This window comes from Anopheles nili, chromosome 2 (assembly GCF_943737925.1).
Source record: "Anopheles nili chromosome 2, idAnoNiliSN_F5_01, whole genome shotgun sequence".
Lineage (NCBI taxonomy): Eukaryota > Metazoa > Arthropoda > Insecta > Diptera > Culicidae > Anopheles > Anopheles nili.
The window spans coordinates 2,937,083-2,957,985 of NC_071291.1; the positions used below are offsets into that span (position 1 = coordinate 2,937,083).

At 46.0% G+C, this 20,903-nt stretch overlaps 3 protein-coding genes across 3 annotated transcripts; 1 reads left to right on the forward strand and 2 right to left on the reverse strand.

The window, feature by feature from the left end:
* Nucleotides 1-8,537: 8,537 nt before the first annotated feature.
* LOC128730317 (uncharacterized) lies at nucleotides 8,538-13,960 on the reverse strand. Its single transcript, XM_053823358.1, has 7 exons — nucleotides 13,803-13,960; nucleotides 13,475-13,666; nucleotides 13,190-13,413; nucleotides 12,901-13,024; nucleotides 9,607-11,787; nucleotides 9,409-9,538; nucleotides 8,538-9,322 (listed from the first exon to the last, which is right to left on the reverse strand). Exons 1-7 carry the CDS (start codon nucleotides 13,958-13,960, stop codon nucleotides 9,296-9,298), a joined length of 3,036 nt encoding a protein of 1,011 aa, XP_053679333.1. The 3' UTR covers nucleotides 8,538-9,295.
* Nucleotides 13,961-15,648: 1,688 nt separating this feature from the next.
* On the forward strand, nucleotides 15,649-16,583 carry LOC128721377 (NADH-quinone oxidoreductase subunit B-like). The gene has a single exon (XM_053815124.1). The coding sequence runs from the start codon at nucleotides 15,649-15,651 to the stop codon at nucleotides 16,261-16,263; it is 615 nt and encodes a 204-aa protein (XP_053671099.1). The 3' UTR covers nucleotides 16,264-16,583.
* A 660-nt stretch (nucleotides 16,584-17,243) lies between these two features.
* Nucleotides 17,244-20,442, reverse strand: LOC128732199 (poly [ADP-ribose] polymerase). The gene is made up of 4 exons (XM_053825370.1): nucleotides 20,184-20,442; nucleotides 19,764-20,115; nucleotides 18,604-19,701; nucleotides 17,244-18,540 (listed from the first exon to the last, which is right to left on the reverse strand). The coding sequence occupies exons 1-4, from the start codon at nucleotides 20,440-20,442 to the stop codon at nucleotides 17,244-17,246; spliced, it is 3,006 nt and encodes a 1,001-aa protein (XP_053681345.1).
* Nucleotides 20,443-20,903: the final 461 nt, after the last annotated feature.

Sequence of the window (20,903 nt, forward strand, 5' to 3'; positions counted from 1 at the left end):
GCTTGGAATGGAACTCGCGCTCTCGGAATGTCACGTAGAAATAATGAAAACTGCTGTAGCGTTTTCGCCATTTGTCTTTTTGCAGGAGAAAAACAGATCTTTTGTTGCGTATCGTAGTTTTGCCCTATTCACATCAGTAATGTTCTTGCATTTCTTCAATCATGCAAAACACCAACATTGGCATTGTCTACTAATCAAAGTGGAATAAAAAATCAAGGAGAGATTAAAGGACAGAATAAACTTTTTACAATGAATGCTTTAAAGAAAACTTGCTCAATTTATGTCTATGTAAATAGCGATAGCAAATAGCAATTGAACTCAGTTTGTTGCTGCCATTTTACCTCTTTATTATATTCTGCGGTAAATGATAAAATTATTGAACACTAAAAAAACCACTTGAATTCAGCGAAATGTAACTTTTTGCCTCGCAACCGAACACCCCGTTCCAAACACTTTTCAATCACGCCGATACTAAGTAACTATATCAATTTTTATGACCCTGCGACAACCGAACCAAGGCCAGTTGCAGAGGAACCGGAACAGGAGCTAGATAACCCAAGGATCAGGATCGGACGAAAGCGGGGAAAACTTCAAAAACATGTCCCACAGGAACCGTGGACCTGATCCGGCGTTGTCCTTGGCCACCGCCAGGTAGCAACCGTGTGCAGCGGACTGCGGACAACGATAAGCTCGTACCATAAACGTTATTAGCTGTTTAATTCTTTAGCAGCAACATTTTCGCCAGCAGCTCGAGGCTTACGCTGCACGTGAACGTGCGGGTGGACGGAAAATCCCACCACAAAAAAAGGACTTCTCCCCACAGCCAAACCAACATGTCGCGCACGTGTTGTCGAAAGCTAGATGCGGCAAAAAAAACAAACAATTGCGCTCCACCATTCCGTTTCGGGCCCTATTCTAACGAATTTGCATCGGTATGGCGATCCGTACGCCACCGTGCAACGCACCAAGCACGGAACACGGACGGGGATTGTGGTTTCCCTTTTTTGGGCGTGTTAAAATTTTATTGGCAGATTTATTGAAAACAAGCACCGGCAGAGCAAAAAGCGCTCGAGCGACGGGACCAGGCATTTGTTGGCAGTTCCATTTAATTTAAACTACCCACCCGGTAAGCGCACTAATCACTTCAGCGAGGGAACGAACTTTTTCCATCGTATGTTCGCTCCCGACCGGTGGCTAATTGAAACCGGCACTCACTTAAAAGTGGCGATAGTGTCGTCTAACGGACACCACATATACTTATTCTACTCGTTCGGTGCACTGGTTTTCGTTTTTTTTTTCAGCAAATGACAAAGAATTTCAGTTCCGCGCTACAAACGTTTCGTTGCAAGCACGCCTCCCATTTGTCCCCGATGCAGCGCTTTTCTGCTCTGGTGCTTTTGCCTGCGCATAAAACGCAACCCCTGCCGGGTCGCTGCCATTGCAACCGTCGTGGTCGTGCACAATATTGTCCGGCTGCTGGCAACTGCACACTCACACGACCACAGGGCTCTTGGAACCCTGGAACCCTGAAAACCCTTGCAACGCTCGCACCCACCGGACCGTCGGCCAGTTCCGGCAGGTCGGGTGGCAGGGTTCTGGCGGTGATAATAAATTTGGTACAAATTTCCATCCAAGATGTAACCTTGTTTTGTTCCCCGGGAATGATTTCATGCCCGGCGTAGCGTGTTAGATTAACAACTTCTAACTTCTTGCTTCCCGTGTCGCCGGGTTTCCGTTTTTCGGCGTACCGAAGGGCTGGCAAAAGTTCGTCCTTGCCCCACCACGGGCGCGTTTCGTTCGACATTTCGTGTGCCACCGAGCTTGCTTCCGCTTCTTTCGGTAGGAGCTTGCGGGCGTGCCGGAGCCCCGAAGTTGTTCGAGAGTTTTCCCTTTGTCGGGGTGGACTCACCGGGCTAAACCGAGCTTCCATAATTTGGCCCATAATCCGCCAGTCCGACCGACCGAACCGAAGCGAATGGTGAATGTTTCGCTTCGCGGCCGACATTCACCGCACGGATGGCCGCCGAAATGCAAATCACTTCATTGCGAGGTGGGGTCACGATGTCAAATTTGTGATATCGCGGGGTGCCAGCGGGTGCCCGAAACTTGCCCCAATTTGTACGTGCTTGTGCGTGTGTGTATGCGCGCAAGCCCTTCTAAGAACCTCCGGACACTCGAGTCGAATAGTCCACCACCGAGTGGCACCATCATCTCTTGTGGCCGGATCGCATCGGCCGCTGAAGTTATCTTCCAAATAATTAAACCTTCACGGGGATGCTGCCGCATGGCGTTGGGCTTCGGCCTTTTTTAGCATCAGCGACTTCTACCAACAGTGATGGCTCCGTGTTACGCTCCGTGCTAACAAAGTCTCGGTTCCGCAACGTCGCCCGGGAAGCCACGAGCCGAGACAATCTAATCTGATCCGGTTTCGGCAAAAACACTCGACCACATAATGAGTGGTGCGATTAGAATGTAGTCGCACTATAAATCTCACGCTCGTTTTTGCCTACATTCAGAGTGACTAACGCGTAAGTCCTACATTTCGTCGGTAACGTTGTGTCCTTCCTCGCGAGTGAACTGAGAAACCCTGGATGCCCGATGCGCTGATACGTAATTACAGTGCCATGTTATCGTTGGGATTCCAAAACCGAAAACGTCGTAAGCCTTAGTAAATACTCATAATTAAATACCGACCGACGAACAAAACGTACGGATTCGCTCGACTCGTAGAGAAATTCAACAGGCTGGTTGCAATTATTTTCATACTGCAACATAAGCATCGGTGATGAAATATGTCGATGAAATTGAAAAAAATCAACGCACGCCATCGCAAAGGATAAACTCTGCTGCAGCCCGGATACGGCAGACTCATCGTCCCCAGTGGCATTCGCGCACGACGTTCCGTAGCTGGAAGCTGGAAATTAACATTTCAGCAAAAATATTTACCCTTAATTCGAAAATTCCATCCCCTCCCACGACGCGCACTACTTGTACCATGCGTGACGTCACATGCATCTGGTGCGAGTATGAGCATGGAAAGTGCTGCTCCATCTCGTCCTTTGAAAATATGTCAAAATTAAGGCTCTCCACCTGTCAAACAATGTGCACACAAAACACACCACGCTTTCGCACGTGGCTGCTTTGATGCTTCATGCTGCGAAGTAGCAATCGGAACAGTTGAACAGTCAATTGGAATCAATTGTGTGGTGGTAAAAATTATGATTTTTACTAGCAAAATGAACGAAAATGGGCTAGTGCCATTGATGGTAGATTTTTGTTTTCTAAAGCCCAGATGATATAGTTTTAGTAAACCTCCGCTCGGCTTATCATGCTTTCATTATCAGCTTATCTTCCAATTTGAAACCCACCAAAAACTGCCACCCCAAAATTTGATCGCTTTACCACGGACACACTTCCGACAGGACGAGCCTATTTGTAGCGCACTCGGTGGCCCTGCGATCGGAGGTTGTTTAACTAACGGCAGCAAACAGTTCGGTGGTGCAGGTGTGCCTGAGAATACTTCTCTCCAACCATTATTCCAAAAATGTACACCACCATCGGCATATGCGTCGCAGTTTGCCTAACGTTTCGTGCAATTTTTGTTTTCCTTTCGCACGGCAAAGAAAACATTCCGCTATTAAATACCGCGGATGGGATTAGCGGGGATTGGACGCTTGCATGGCCGTGCCGTTTCACGCGTTGGATGATAAATAATCAACCGCGAACGGGCGAAGCTAATCCCCATCAACAAAATGGCTAAACATCATCAGCATCGTACCCTCCACATTCGCATTCGTGTCCCCACGAACCACCATCGGGAGCCCGGCCTCATGTGGCGGGCGAGTGGGGAATGAATTTCATAATTTCCACTCCGAGGATAATCCCACAGGGACGAGGCCCCCTAAAACAAAGCAACCCCCTTTGCCGGGACTGCGTTTGCACAGCCGTGTACGGGATGCATTGTTAAACATAATCAATTATTCCATCACTTGTACCATCAGCGAACGAGCGGCTCTCGGTGGAGGGACCGAAAAGGGTTTAACCCGGTGTTGGAAAAGTTTTGCCAAAACAACTCAAAGCTAGTCACAAACCACACGTTCAACCACAGTAGTAGATGATAAATTCGCCGACAAATGCTCGAAACGCTATGGCAAGCATTCCTGATGAGTTTAGCCGCGCAAGTGACTAAGTGAATGGTACACAATGATTATTTCAGCCCTAAACTAATCGGAGATAAATTAAATATATAAACATTTTTTGAGCTTAAACAAAAACCACCACATATAAATTCTGCACTGTCATCCATCGTTTTCCCTCGAAAATACGTACTTTCCAGGAATTTGATGCATCTCGAGTGAGCATGTTATGACGAGCAGCTCGACGGGTGGCACCTGAAAAATGCTCCAAAAATGCAACTGCACAGCGTCGTGCAATCCAAAGGACTACTACACGGGCCTTGCGCAAATGCGTGCATAATTCCAGCACCCCAAATTGCAGTCGTATTGTTTTTGCCCCGTGTGGCATAATATTTGCAAAGCCTTCTTCACGTGCGTCACTATATGGCGCATACTAGCTGAGTGGCTTGTGTTGGGATTTTTCCATTAAATGCCACCCTTGAGCGGGCCTTTGTTTGGGGCCACAAACCCCCTTCACCCGCAGCGGAAACGATAAAACGGTATCGCGAGTCGGGCTGCACTAAGACCGGTCGGTATTTACGCTCAATAGCATTATTTTCACGATCACAATAAATACGCGAATAAAAACGCCATTACGGTGACTGCAAATCTGCCCACCATCGAGCTACGCCATGGTTCGCGGAAAACGCCCGAACTGGCCGAGGTTTGTAATAATTACAACCGTTTCGCTCGGCTCGAGCAAAACACAGCCAATAACTGTTCCGACGCGCCGTACCATAATTTTACATTAAACCACAACCGCACACCGCCGCGGAAAGTCTTCATTTTTTCCCTCATTCCATTTCGGACAAACTCGAAAGCGCTGGCTCGTAGGCCTAGAAAATGGCGTGGCCACGGGAAAACCTACGGCCGCTGCTTCTTGGAGGTTTTGTTTAATAGACTCATTAAAAACTAAAGCCTGGCCGCGGGAAAACTTCGCTCGTCCGGTGGCTGCTCGGGTTGCAAAACTTTGCCCAACCTCGACTGGACGGGTTGGCAGGGTCACGAAGGTCCTGCCGGGTTGGGGCGGGCACGTGGTTGTTATTATAATTTACGTCGAAACCAAGGGAAAGCGGCTCGAAAGTTGGGATCTCCCATGGACAGCCGGCGACAGTTTGGCACCGTATCGGAGGAACCGTCTCCTGAGGGCGCGCGGAGCCGTTGTTGGGTGAAACCCAAACAAAAAATATACAACCCTCCATAGGGATGCGCTTACCAACGTGCACCGACCAACCAAATTGACCCGAGACATCCACGAACCCAAAGGATGTCCTCTTGTACACTGCGCTTCCTTTTGGGCTGCTTTTTTCTTTTGCCTCCACAAACCACATAACGACCGCAAGACCGATTATGACGATGGTGATGCTGATGCTGATGATGATGATGATGATGATGTTGGGAAGCGCGCTAATGAATATAAACCTCCGAAAAGTACCGACGATCGTCCGAAAGGAAGCTGGTTTTGTTTTGAGAAATTCCCCCACCCATGTGCACCGAATGTCGGTCCGTTTGCTAATTATAATTTATGAATCTGATTTTTGGGACCAACAATCCCGCCCGGCGATTAACCTTTCGGCGGTTCCGGCGTACAGTTTGCGCGTTCTTTCTGCGCGTGTGTACGCACGGACAGTGCTCGTTCGCAAACTTGTCCTCGCAAAGGAAATCCGTTGTCCGGTGGCGAAACATGACCATGGAGGCGTCCTATCCCGAGAGATCTAATAAATGGGAGATCCCATCGGTTTGCGAAACTTTGCGTCGTTACACACCGGGTGAACAATATCCTATTAGCTGGGAGCATGTTGTACTCGAGCGTACGATTGCTTTTCCTTCGCGAAGTAAGCCGACCGTTTGCGATGGCAACCAGCCCCTGGATTGGTATCGGGAAACTGTTTGCTTTCTGGTTTTTTCTCTCACCCCCCTGCTTTGTAACTTTCAACACGACAACGGGTCGGTCACGTCCCGTGATAACCCCCAATGGCCGATGAGCGAGGCCCCTAGATACGACGGGATTACGCTTTTCTTTTGTGCCGCAGGAAAGTGGTCCCTTCCGATGACCGCGCGCGACTGCTCCGAAAGGGGGTAAGGTCTCTAAAACAGGATGTTTCCCGCTCGTGGGCGGGAAAGTCTCTCTGTATTATCGGCAAGCGGAAGTTTGCAACTTTTCCATGCACCGGCGGCCACTGGATGGCAATTAGGAGATTAGAAACCTGATGCTGTCTCGGAGCTAGAGGGACTTTATTTCTTTTTTTTGGCTCGCATTTTTTTTAATGTGTCTACTTCCGATCCAGTTTGTTTGTTCAAATGTCCTAAATTCCTGTTTCGCTTGCGACAAAATGTACTCGTCTTGTATGCTAGACAGGCTATTAGAATAAACAATGAAATAGTTTTCACTAAAATGGTATTTAAAGTCACAGTGTGAAATAGTTATGTAAGCGAAAATTACTGATCCCTAATATAGCTATTCGAATACACATCTCATCAAAATAAACCCCCTTTAGTCATTGCGATGAATTTGTACTTACGGTTTATTTTACTTTCAAAACGTTTGGATACAAATAAAACACTTATGAACTTTTAAAGCCGTTTTTTCTACTGTATTAACAGAAAGAACACATCGCCACTTACAATTTTAAAGTTCTTTCTTTCCATGAAATCAGAGAATTGCCCGTTGGAAATGGTTTGCATACATTTACCCCATCAAAGCGTGTAACTCAATTTCAAACCAGTCAAAGACCCAAAAGCTCCCCACGTAGCTCACCAGCGCCAGTACGCATTTTATGCCGCGATAAATGTTTATCACCTAAAACTTCAACTTGCAGATGTGCCACTCCGAAAAACGACGAAATGAAAGCTACCGGCAACCAATAAATGATGCTGCAATTAATGCACGCGAATAAAAATCAAACTCGAAGATTCTGTTAGATTTCCAGGCAACCCCACCAAGATAGCAGCACTTGCGGCCAGGCGTACTAAAGCTAGCAGAAGAAAACACCAGCGACAAAAAAATGCGCTCCAAAATGAAGGAGATAAATGTTTTACATGTTTGGTATGCTGTTGCAAATGAAGTTTATGGCTCTTTCGTCCCATTTCAGCTCACTGTGAGATCGTCTCCAGTGCGATCGATCAAACTGTGCACCACACACGTGCCATTTTTCGTCCGTAATCCCACAATGCAAAAGAATTAATGTGTGGCGATAATAAAAAAACAGCTGGAACACCAAACTACACACCAACAAGAGGGAATAAAACGCAAGCACGCGTTTCGTGTCGGTCGGTCAAACAGTTTTATTGCATTTTTGCATTTTTATTTAAAAATTCCTTACCTCATGATCAACACCGGTCGTTTCCTGCCCGTTGCTGATGATTCTCTTCCCTCTTTCGGTTCATAACGATTGCGCCAACAGAAGCTTAATGAAAACGAACAAAAAAATGCCACATTTGGCCCCATGACGTGCGCGCACACATGCACACTCGAGCGGGCATTTTGGGTATGCTTTAAAAATGCAGCAAGGATAATTTAACCTGCATGCTGCAGGCACCGGCACAGACACGGCGCGGCTGACAGAAATCGGGAAATAAAATAGAACTACTGAAAAAAGCAAACAAACAAGATAAACACAAAGCAACAGCAAGATGTTTTTTATTCGTTTCATTAAGTCGTCACGTTCGTACCCGAAATGAAATAGGACGAAAGAGAACAAGAATCCCGACTCGGCCTTAAAAAATTAGAGGAACTGTTAGTAAAGACTATATATCCCGGATGCTGATGTGTCGGGTTTGAAAGCCTAGTTCGTTTCTTTTTCAAATATTCGCTCTTTTTAGTACTCTTAAAGCACACTTGCGAAAGGAAACAAACAACCAGCCGTCTCCAGCCAAAGAGGCCAAGATGATGTGGGGATGAAAGTTGCTCCACAGTCTAGTGTCCCAGCTGGTTCTCGTGTCTGTCAAAACAGTCGCCAGCAAAAGTTTGGCATAATTTATTCACAGTATTGTTCCGTGGTTTCTTTTCTCTCATACTCACTTCCAACGTGGCCTGTGCGAGTGTTGGAGCTGGTATAGCTGCACATGAATGCAATGCTTTGGTAGGAAATGTGACGCCATTCTACCGTTCAGTAGGTTCTAGCGTTTAGTGGATACTAGATTTAAAAAACGAAGGCTTTTGTATTAACGAATTTCTTCTTAACTTCTGTAGCCTATGTAATGCATGTCCCCGACAATCACTCGAAAACTATGTGGCTATTTTACATACATAGTATTTTTAGTATTCTTCCATTACCATACCCCCTTTCATCTTTTCCTCTTTTTACAGCCTCACCCCTTCCCTTCCAACACGTTTCCCTCCGCAAACACAGTTATATTTTGTATTTTATTTATTACAATTTTTTAATTCGTTTACATTCATGACATTTCCGTAGCTAAAGAATGCAATATACATCTATGAACGAACGCATGCGAACACATCCCTACAATGCTTCTTATTCGCAAATTTTTGCAATCACATCTACCATGGCGCGCCTCAAATACACCACCGGCAGCATAAATAAGCTTACGATTATTCGCTCCCAGCTCTCGCATCTTCCACCATACGGGCCGGCTTCGAGAAGTGCCTGCAGCGTTAGGATCGTCTACCGACTCAACATGAGACGTCAAAGCTAGCCTTCTTCCACAACGCGCAATATTGCGGGTTGCCTGCCCAAACGCCCAAACGAAGTTTTAATCCACGTTTTATCTCGTGATGTTACCTTCAAAGCTCATCGTGGTAGGGAATATATACTATGGATTCGCATGCTCCACAGCGCCAACGACGTACTCATAACGGCACACCGAAGAAAGAGAAAGTCAATAATGACCGTTTTCATATTGCATTTCTCTAAATGAATTTGACTAAAGAAGAATGACTATATCAATCATCATCGGTCGACGGTATGCATCATAGCTCATTCATTCCTCGGCGAAAAAGATGCTCGTAGAAACCAGCAATTATATGGTGGCACGGGTTCGATAACATTGAATACAGTAATGATAATAAATGAGTAACGTATCTACTATACGTGTGCTGTACGCAAATAGTCTATCCCCAGGGTATTTGTTCGACGTCTGCCTTAAATGCCCTTTCCAAACTAGTAGTATGCTCGTCGAGGATTGTTCTAAAAATAATCACATCAAAGAAAGATGCATTGTGAGGCTCTATAGTATAATCGAGCTGGGTGAATTTTCACCGCTTTATACTCACCAGCGGATTCGGTCGAAAACGGTACGCCAACATCATGCGCTTCCGGTACGCATCGTACTCGTTATCGTTAACCTCCGGATTGTCCGGAGCTATAATGCCCAGCCCCTGATTATTGTCTCGTTGTGTTGCCCTGCAAAAACGAAACAAATCCATGTATTCAGCGTGCATGTGGTATAAATGCAAAGTACGATCGCTTACTTATTGATCGGATCGACGATTCCGCTGCCATCCGCACCGAGGCCCTGACCCTGCTTCCAGCCAAGCTTCTGCAGCATCTGAAACCCGACGTTGTCTTCGCGCAGCTTGTAGTCCTTGTAGTCGCTCAGGTTCGGTTGGCGGTTGTTCTTCTGGGCCTCATACTTCTCCATGAACTTGCGCAGCTCTTCTGGTGGCAGGAAATCACCGATGTGATGCTTGCCCTCCGACTGACGCGTAAGCTCGTTCGCCCACTTCTGTGTCGCCTCCATCTCCTGCATGCGCAGTTTGTGCTCCCAGGTGCCACCCGTCGTGTCCTCGTCCGAATCGTACTCGTACTTGAACCGACCGTTGTTAGCTAGCCGATCGATCTCCTGCCGTTTGCGCAGCATGTCCTGGTACAGCAGGTTGATCTTGTAGTGATCTTCGGCCTTTTTCCAATCGTCCTCCGACAGGTTGGTGCTGCCAAAGTTTTGCCTCGCGTACGCCAGCAGGGCCGGATCAGTGCGACTCACCATAGACAGCTTCGGTGCTCCACCCACCATCGGGAGTGGCAAAACAGGTGGAGGTCCTGGTGGGTGAGCCAGCGGTATCTGCTGGTTCCGGGAGCTAGTGGGCTGGTTCGTCGGGCCAGTAGCAAACTGTGGCCCACATTCTACTTGGCCGCCCCAGCGGCTCTTGCGTCGTTTTGCTGCCAACTGTTGTTGCTGCCGCTGCTCCACGCTTACCTCGACTGCCCGTTTTTCGCCACCCACCGAAGATGCCGGTTCCATCCGTTGTGTCTCCGATCGACCAGATCCCGTCTGTGCTCCGCTTTGTTGCTGCTGCGACTGCTGTGCGGGTGCCTGCGATTGGTGCTGCTCCCGATAAGAAATGAAATCCGAATCAGTCGAACTGTAGTCAGGCCGGCCTACTCCGGTGTTCCGCTGTGACGAGCCGGATCCGGCTTGGGCGAGCGTGCCGTTTGCTTCCCGCAGCCGAAACTCTTTGTAATCTTCAAAATTCGGCTGCCGATCCGAGGTTCGTCGGAACTGCTCCACAAAGCGCTCGTAATCATCGCGCATAAGAAAATCGCTCAAATGACCCGGTCGAACGCGTTCGTACAGGTGCGTGATTTCACTGATCCAACACATAATCGCCTCCAGCTTGGCCGTGTTCAACCGGCGCTCCTCGTCCGAATCAAGGCGAGCGTCACGATTATCACCCTCCGCTTCTAGGATACCGCGTACGAATTGGTCGTGCTTTTTCACCTTCATCGTCAGGTCGTCGTACAGCAGTTGCAAGCGGTAGTGTTCTTCCGCCTTGCTCCAACATTCTGGCGTAACGTCGGCCACTGTTCCGTAATGTCGGAACACGTACTGCAACAATCCCGAGTTGTTACGATCCATAGACCCTGAAGCTTGCGCTGGTACGGGTGGCGGCGGAGGCGGTGGGGCCACATTCATCTGTCCCGCAGTTGTGCTCCACGGAGCCACCACTCCAGCCTGCTGCCCTTGCGATGTTGTTCCCGTCGCGTCTTGACTACCAGCTGTTCCAGTGCCGTCATTGTTTTCACCCCAGCGAGATTTCTTACGAAATTTTAATCGATGACTACGCGATCCTCCTCCAGCGCCACCGCCGCCACCTCCACTACCTCCGGTAGCACTTCCACCCGCACCGGAACTGGCTCCATTCTTTTCATTCATTGACTCGTTTGCGCTGTCACCCAAGCCAGCGTGGTAGTCGTCGTCCGAATCGGTGGAACTACCGTCCTCTCGTCGGTTACCGGCATCGAACGTTTTTCGCTTGAGATTTTTCAAATTGCGTTCGCGCGCCTCCCGCACGTACTCGGTGTCCGAATCAGTCTCCGTTGTCGATTTGTCGTCGTAAAAGTGACGCTCGTCGCCATAGAAGTTCGGCATCATGTGAATGGGAATCTCGTTCGCTCCGGCCACTTGGGACGTGCGCTGTTTCTCGTCGTCCTCAGCCGCCTCGTCTATGATGGAATCGTCTAGCACATCGGCCGGATCATATTTGGCGTCCTCATCTTCATCTTCGCCTTCCTTCGTTTGTTCTTCGGGACCTGCTCCGTCCATGCTTTGGGCAGATGCCACACCTCCCGGACTGTCCACATGGGCAGATCGGCGGGCCATAATCATCCGCCGGAATCCGCTATACGCCTCAGATTGCTTCTCGAAGATGAACCTAGAGAGCAAATAAAAACACAAATATGCCACGACAAGGACCAGCCATGGTGGTGTGGAAAACCCAGAATAGGAAAGCGGAAAGGAGGAAAGAACAAAAATAGGGTAAACACAGGGGAACAGGAGCAAGGACAGAAACGTACAGAGAAAGAGAGAAGGAAAAAGAAAGAAAGAAAAACGAAACAAAAATCGCACGTAAAACATTGTCAGAAAATTGCAAACAGCGACCCAGACCTGGTCTCGGCGATCAGTAGGGATCATTATTGATAACCTATTCGAATTTACCCCACGACGAGCGGCTAACGGATGCGTGACAAACATGGATAAATATTGTGTTCATTAAGAAGATCGTTCTATAGCTCTGCTAAATATTGCTGCAACATTGGATCCTTGCAACCTTTCATTTTCTGCATATTGTATTTTTTCACCCTGTACCTTCGATTAGATTCAGTAATGTAAAGACTGAATGCATATCATCTCTCTTTGAAGCGGGAGTAACGACCCCGATTTGCATTGCACAGAAGTAAATATGAAATTATTATTTTTCTTGGGCCCATTATCCAGTACTACACCTCCTGAAGCGCTACTATAACCAGTATAAGCAGTTCCATGCCCTATTGTTAATTCTAATTCATCTCTGATATCTAAGAATGATACATCTGTGGTATCATTCGTTGCTTTTGAAGAGATGTCTCACATGGCTTATCCCGCAACCTCTTGTCTTGCCGTAAGGTAGCAGAACACATATGATATTTCACCCAATAAGGTGGACATATCATTCGTTTTTTAGCCAAAGATTCCATCCTTCCAAGGATTGCTGTCACTCGCATACCCAATTACAGATTTGCTCAAATTACAAAAGCCTAAAACAATGCAATGAGACAAGTTTTTTTGTATATCTTCCAAATCAGATTGACCATTGATCTCTTCGATAACCTTATGAAATGCCTGTTCAACGCTCAGCAAATTTTGCTCCACTAAATTCTACCTTTACCAGCAGATTTCTTAATCACGAGATCCTTAACGCATGTAGGAATATACGGGTTGTGCATATATAGATAATCGTATATGTTAAGTGTTATTATAATGTGTAGTTAAAAAGGAAAACAATTACCAAAGCGATGGATGTAAATCATTTTTACGTGAACATAATTTATCTTCATAAACATCACCGATATCGGCAACCAATTGAATTAATTCTTCAACAGTGGTTGGTAATTTATCATGTTCTGAAAATACTATACAAAAATTATAACTAAAAGACCAAACAAACGCAACCGGCAACCGGCACTCGAACCCACTCGGCATGCCGATGGAAACCCACCGTCCGCAGACCGTTCATGACGGTTTCCATCGCGAAGCCTTACGAATCGAGAGCCGGCTGTGGGAAGAACGGTACCAACCTTGGAAGCTCGGCTCTACCTCGTTAACGACGTCGTCTACAGTTCCGCCGTCATTAGGACCGGTGGCTCCTACCACCGGTGGTAAATCGTAGAATGGTTCGAAATGCACATCGTCCGCCATGGCCGGAAGTTGGGGTGGCGGTGGTGGTGGCGGCGGAGGAAGCGTGGGCAACAAAGATGGCGGTGGGATGTCAAATTTGAACATCTGTTCCCCGCTGGTGCTGCTTTGCAGAACAAAAATACATTGGCCAACATTGAATGAAACGTTGTGTCCGTACCATTTACCTATTAGCAACACTCGGGGTCGTTCCCGGTACGCTATCGACAGTCGCGTCCGGTTCCGGCTTCACCAAGTCCTCGGTCTGTTTCACAATCTTCTCACTCAACTGCTTGAATCGCTCCAGAAACGAGCCGTCGTTGCTGAACGGTAGTACAACCTTACCCGACGAGTCCGTAGTCTCCGGCGTTTCCGTGGCACTGCCGTATACAAGTGAAGAAATACCAAACATTACAAGACATTACATAAGACGAAAACAACTCCGCCCGACGGACAACACGGCATATGCTATGGCAGTGCTGCTGTCGTTCAACATTCAAATGCGATCGTGATTACCTCGTCGGTGTGTCCTTGGTCGCTTCGGCGGCGATCTGTTTGGCCAGTTCTAATGTGCGCTGCTTTTCCAGGATTTGCTGTCGTTTCTGGGCGATCAGTTGCTCCTGCTTCGACATCTGAGCGAATCGCTCAGTACGGCTGAAGTTGATACGAGGCATACCGACACAACGCCCTGTAAACACACCACCCAGGGGCCCGAGCAGGGGAGCGATGGAACTGGAAGGGTCCAACTGATGTTTCGCCCTTCCCGTTAACTAATCACGGTAGTACGAGCAGACAAGATTATCCTTGCAGACGATTCTGCTTTCCGCACACCCAACACGGACCGACGCTTCGCAAATTTATTGCAACACCTCGAAAATCGATAAAATTTTACCTCTTTTCGACCATTGTTTTCTTCTGCCTTTTTTGACAGCTGCACAACGGCAACGTCATGTTGTGTTCTATCCAAGTTGACACCACACGGGAATTCGTAAGATGGCTTGTACAACATTTGTAAAATAGTTCGTCAATCGATTTGGTTTACGAAACTCAGTTATCGCCGAGTATTTAGCTCTCTCTTCGGGAAGTTTTTCCATGACATGCAATAAACAAGAAGTGAAGAAAGATAAGGCCCATTCCCATATGGTACATTCAATAAGAAAATACATTCTATAAATAAGTTTAAAAATCTATTTTAGTTAAAAAATCGAAAATCAACTACAAGTTAGGCTTAACAAAAAATTAATCTTCATAATAACCAATTGCCACCTTTTATTATCAGTCGTGATTTGTAAATGCGTTCGTTTCGTTTGCTTGCATAGTCAGAGTGTACTTGTTCCGCAAGGCAATAGTCACACAGTTGACCGGTTCAACACAGGTCTCTTGATAACTGAAATTACTTACTTATCAGACGCTACAACCGCTTAGCGGTCTTGGCCTGCTTAAAGAGAAACCGGAACCGCTCGCGGTCGAGCGCCGTCGTCTACCAATCGTTAATCCCGGCCTTTTTGACGGACGCATCCACGCCATCATTCAATCTTAGTTTGGGCCTACCATGTTTCGTCTGTCTATGTGGACACCCTAAAAAGACTACGGGCTGAGTCGGCCGATGCCATTTTAATGACGTGACCAGTCCACCGGAGCCTGATGAGGCTATTGTCCTTCCACACACCATAGTATGGGGAATTCATATCTGGCTACGATATGTCTCATACCTAGTGTGAAGATTTTTGCTACATTTGAATTTGAATGCTACATTATTATTTTATTATGGTTCTTGATTTTCGTCAAGGGCACAAACAAGTTTTGGTAAAATAATTTTTTCTTGAGCTGGATAGTTACGTTTCTGAAATTAAAAATTGTCATGAATATACTAACTATCTACCATGTGAGATAATGGCCGGTTTGCCAAATTTGATACATTTCAACTTTTCACAGTTACATTATTACTTACATATTCTAAGCGTGTGGGGTAATTGCATCAAATATATTTTATTGGATAGAAATTTATTCAAATCGATATAATCCTTGATTTCCCATCGTATGAAATGAATTAATCCAATTTTCATTCAAAACTTTTTTTTTAAATAACATCCGGTCGATTTCTCGTTACCTGTAATTTACTTTTAATTAGTAGTATTTAAAATCATCGGTTTTAAATAATGTTTCTTAAATTCTAGAATCGTTGTTCAATTGGTCAGCAAGCTTTGGCGTTTTTTGAATCAAACAACTGGCTTCACGCGTATCAGATACGGTGAGATAATTATCTGATTCGTCACACGTCAATAGGTCGATATGAGGAAAAAATGAAATCAAAATCAACAAAATTGAAGCTTAGTCGCTAACATTTGAAACCTCGTTCGTCATGGCCACAATTCGGACGATACTTTTGAGGACCCCATTTCTCTCGACATCTGGTGTTATTGCTCGTTCAAAATCTACGCTTCCAGTTGTGGAAACAGACAAACCGGTAAAACGCGGATACTCGCCATTTGGTGTAAAACAAGCTGGCACAGCCGAATGGACGGTCGCACGCCTGGACGACTTACTGAATTGGGGCCGCAAAGGATCCATGTGGCCGACAATGTTTGGGTTGGCCTGTTGCGCCGTGGAAATGATGCAAGTCGCCGCACCCCGATATGACGTGGATCGATTTGGAGTACTTTTTCGGGCGTCCCCAAGACAAACGGATTTCATCATTGTGGCCGGTACAGTGACGAATAAAATGGCTCCAGCGTTACGAAAAATATACGACCAAATGCCAGAACCTAGATGGGTCATCTCAATGGGCAGCTGCGCAAACGGCGGTGGATACTACCACTATTCATACTCTGTAGTACGTGGTTGCGATCGAATTATACCGGTGGATATCTATGTGCCTGGATGTCCACCGACTGCTGAAGCCCTAATTTATGGTATTTTACAACTGCAAAAGAAGGTCAAACGTATGAAAACGGTGCAGATGTGGTATCGTAAATGAACAAGTGCTTTTCGTTCTTTATTCGTCGATCGTTGTTGATCAAACGCATTTTAAACGTCTAACGTGCTTTAATTAGTTGTAAGCATACGGATATTAACTTGGTGGTAAACGGGTATAAAAGTGAACGGTATTAAACAAATAATATATTTTTATTATTAGTAATACGCTATAGAACAGTATTTCAAAGTTGGATTCCTTCTAAATTTCCCTTACGTGACTTCGTTGCTATAAATAGATTTCGAAAATCCATAAAGAAGCTTCAAAATCAGCGCCAGGGTTTGTTTACTCAGCTATTGCTTTTCATAAAATTCGTTCCATGTGGGGTGTATGACGCGGTTTGCGTATCAAAGAAAGAAATAAACGTTTATTTGGAATTTTCTGCAATCATTTGTACGTCTCTTTGAGATTGCGTTAATACCATAAATTATTATGTTCATGTGTGCGAATGGATAAGATAATATATAGCTATAAAAATAGTCGCCCTACCTCAAAACATTCTTCAAATGGGAAGAACACGAACATAGCATAACATATCTCGACATGTGATGGTAGCTGAAATATTTGTTATTTTTCGTTTTTATAGCTTTCTGTTGATGATTTAAGTCTCATTTATGGTAACAAGTTGGTACTAATGAACGATTGTCCTAGAAACAAGATTGTAATATCATGCGGCTTCATGGCGCATTACGAGATGCATTACAAACGCTGAATATTGGATGCGGAACTATTATATTTGAATGGTTGCTCTATTTCTTCTTAGGACCAACAATTGATGGCAACCAAGAGGTACAGCCAGCCAAGGTAAGATATTGACATGCATTAAACTGCAATCATATACTAAATTCTGGAGCCTTCATGGAAAAAGCGAATTCTGAACGCAAAACATAGTTAATATTACAACGCAACAAATCCAATCATGTATGGATAAAAGAGAAGAAAACTGTCGATCTCTACCGGTCTACTAACACTTCAACCGTCAATTAGTACTTATACTTGAAATTCATTTTGAACAGATACTGGCAGTGCACCTGACTCACATCGTATACGATAAATTCGTTGTAGAGCAACGAACTTTTCACTTTGTCATCGGCAATGCCTTTACCTAACGGAATCTCAACGCCATCCGCGCGGACGTGTGAGCCACTTGGATCCGGCTGGGTACGTCCGACGCCCTTCACGCTGTGCTTTCCGGACGGTAGCTTCTTAACGTAATGAGCCTGCGAATACTCCTGCATGTCGCCCAGCGCCACCTCACACAGTAGCATCAGACCGGTTGAATCGATCGAGTTTGTGCAACAATAGTTGGCCGACTTCGTGACCATGTCAGCAAAGTAAATACCCTTGCCGAACATGTAACCAGTAACCGGGGCTTCCGGTGGGGCGATCTTCAAACCGTGGGTTAGAATACCCACGAAATTGGTTAGACGCGATCCGTGCCACAACAGCTTGCGGTTATGCAGTTTCCGGAACGGATGGTACCGACGATCTTCGCCATTTCGCTTAATGCGGAATATTTCCGAAACCTCCAGATCGTAAGTCGTGTGTGTCTCACCATGCGTATTGCGGACGTACTCCTCGAGCAGCGCGAACTCCTCCGAATCGTGAGCCATTGGTTCAATAACCGTCTTAAGCTGATCGTAGTGCATATCGAGCGGGTTTTTATCACCGTCTTGCGATGAATCGGCATTCAGCAGCGAGTACGCAAACTCAATCTCCATCAAACTCTCGATCATTGCTTGCTTTTCCTTCATTTGCTCGACAGTATCGAGGACCTCAACGGGCTTGATCCCAAAGTTGTGTGGGATGTACGAATAGAATCGGTTGGAAGCGTCGATAAATTGTGCGTTCGAGCCACCATTGCCGATTAGGTCGGAAATTTCCGACAGCACCTTCATCGCCGACTGAAGCTGGCGCTTGGACAGCTTGCCCAGCGGCATCTTTTCCATGTCGAGCTCAAACTCAACCATCACGCGATTCATCGCCTCCACGTCGAACAGCATGCGCACAAGGTCCTGCACAGCCGGCTGAAGTTTAGATTTTACAGCGTTGTTCTCTTGAAGCCTCTTCGTCTTCGTCTCGCTGTAATCAATCTCGATCGGATAACTCATGCCCGGAAGCTTTTGGTATTTAGAATCGTGGCGGTCCCAATCGTTGCCTGTTTTTTCCAGAAAAATGTCTTCAAATGCACTCATGGCGTCATCTGCGTTGCTAAAGCTTTCAACCTTATTTCCACCAATTGTAGTGCCAATGCGTCCCCATGCTCGGAACAGCCAGTACCTGTAGAAGATATTCATAATTTTTTTTATTATCTGTATGTTTGCTGCACATGAGTGCACATACTTCTTTTGCTTGTCCCCTTCAAGCACCTGCATTTTATAGTACGAATTTTTATCCGACTGAATATCAACTTTATTCAGCACGCAATTATAGATGATATTTTTGTTCTTGTACACGTGCGCTCTATCATCAAGGTTAGAGTCTGGATCCACAACCAGGCCACTCTTCATCTTCAGTTTCATTTTAGCTGGAACAGACTTTTCGTAGATGCTCTTTTTCGAACGTGATCTGGCCTCTTCATCGGTTGGGATTCGCGTTTGAGGATCCGAGCCCCAGTCACAGATGGCTCGGCTCGTTATAAACGACAGGGCTCCTCCGGTTTTAACGTCCTCGAGGAACTCTTCAGGTACCACCTGGATCTGCAACTCTTTCGCTTCCTGCATGCGACTGTTCATCCGTTCGACCTCCTCCAGAGTGGAAATAATGGCAGCCGTGTGACTGGCGATTTTCGTAACTACCTTACCACCCATTTTCTGGATTTTAAGCTTCAGCTGATCCTTCGGTGTGGTCATCTTACCAAGAATGACAAATTCCATATTGTACAGGGGCGGTTTTTCACGCTGGACCCGTGGTTCGCTCGGAAGTTCCTCTTCCTTCTTCACCTTCTTCGCTACAGTGGTGGCACTTGGTGGTACATATCGTATCACTCGATCACTCACTACTGATTTATACTGTTTTAGGAACGAGTATGCTGTCTTCAAATTTGACGGAATTTTAGTTTTCATACGCGCCGGGGCCTTCTCCGCATTTAGGCACTTAACCCAGTTGGTCAAGTTGCCCTGGCAAACATAGGCCGACTTTTGAAGGACATACTGCCCACCGCATTTCGTGCACCGTTTCAGCGCACCGAATAGAAGAATATCACACAAGCGATCCAGAACCAAATCGTTGCCTTCCGGGATTTCCTGCTTGTTGTATTCGAGTATTTCTGACTGTTCGACCTTCTTCATTCCCAATTCCTTCAACTTATCGCGTATTTTGTAGAACGCTTTTAACTGCTCGGCCAGTTTCTTCTCCTCCACGGTATCCTGTGCCTTGTCGACTTCGTCCTTAATTTCCTCCTTAACCTTCTTTGTTGGTACATCCTCTGCTTTGATGGCACTATAAAACGGAGAGATTAATGATTCTAAGATCACTTTCCCAACTCTTAGTTAGCTACTTACGGCAACCATTCTTTCAACTGTGCCTGATCCTCATGCTTCATCGAACGGAAACCAGGGAGCGATTCTGCTTTGTCGAAGTAACCGAGATCGGATCGCACTTTTGCAAAGCATTCCGCATGGTGCCACAACGGTTGCCCACCGTACTTCATGCCCACCTCTGTATCATACACGATTTTTTTTATACGCATTTCGTCCTTGAGGATCTTTTGCTCACACCCACGGCACATGGCTCGCCCCGAAGCAGCGTACTCCACCCCGAAATCTTTCAACGACAGCGCATCTGATGCTGAACGTTTCTTACCTTTTCCCTTCCCACCGCCAGAAACCGGTATGACGCCCTGCGCCAATTTCGCTGAAAAAAAAGAAATTGCTACAGAAAAGCGCCCATAGATAATGTTTCGCTTAATTTGATCAACTTACCGATTGCATCGCGAACCTTTTTCTGGTCCTCGTATCGCAAAGCCTCGAAGTGCGCTATATCACCCTCTGTCTTCGGACGTTGTTTCTTGAAGAAGCAATCATCGTGGTACCACTGAGCAACTTTACCGTCGAACATCGCCGACTGCACCATGGCAGCAATCCGGAGCACATCCTTGTCGATTTTTTGCTTACAGAACCGACAGGATGCTCTGCTGCTCTTGGAATACTCCGCCAAAAAGGGTAACTGTTCGACGTCCATGGCTTTCGCTAAGGATCGATCAACTATTAGGATGCTGTTTAGTCGTCCACTGTACTGTAAGAACGAACAAAATTGAGTACAGACCCGATAGTACTACCAAAAAAGTTTTATAGAGAAAAACGACACACGAAACGACAAGTACCAACGAAATACACACGAATTTACCGGAAAATACGCTCATGACAGTAGATAAACAATATTGGCGCGAAAATGTCAGCGCGAATAATGTGAAATGTCATGAAGAAATTTAATCTCAAAACAAAGGAATAAATACAGTTGAAATAAACGAAACACAGATGATACATGGTTTTAAAACAAAGTATAAGAGAAGTCATAAATTAGTAACATATATTTAACTTAAATTATAATACAAAAAATTGCACCAAATGTGACATTAGTTGACCAAACCTCACCAAATGCTACCAAGACGATCTTGCATCGTACGGGATTGCAGTCTGTCA

Bases quoted from the DNA above. Each gene is read 5' to 3' on its own strand.
- LOC128730317 (XM_053823358.1), bottom strand. From the start codon at position 13,960: ATGCCTCGTATCAACTTCAGCCGTACTGAGCGATTCGCTCAGATGTCG. The intron at 13,025-13,189 runs GTTGGTACCGTT...ATTTTTGTATAG, and splicing joins GGTAGAGCCGAGCTTCCAAG to TATTTTCAGAACATGATAAA. The intron at 11,788-12,900 runs GTAATTGTTTTC...TTTGCTCTCTAG, and splicing joins GATTTACATCCATCGCTTTG to GTTCATCTTCGAGAAGCAAT.
- LOC128721377 (XM_053815124.1), top strand. From the start codon at position 15,649: ATGGCCACAATTCGGACGATACTTTTGAGGACCCCATTTCTCTCGACA.
- LOC128732199 (XM_053825370.1), bottom strand. From the start codon at position 20,442: ATGGACGTCGAACAGTTACCCTTTTTGGCGGAGTATTCCAAGAGCAGC. The intron at 20,116-20,183 runs GTAAGTTGATCA...CTTTTTTTTCAG, and splicing joins AAAGGTTCGCGATGCAATCG to CGAAATTGGCGCAGGGCGTC. The intron at 19,702-19,763 runs GTAAGTAGCTAA...TCCGTTTTATAG, and splicing joins CAGTTGAAAGAATGGTTGCC to TGCCATCAAAGCAGAGGATG.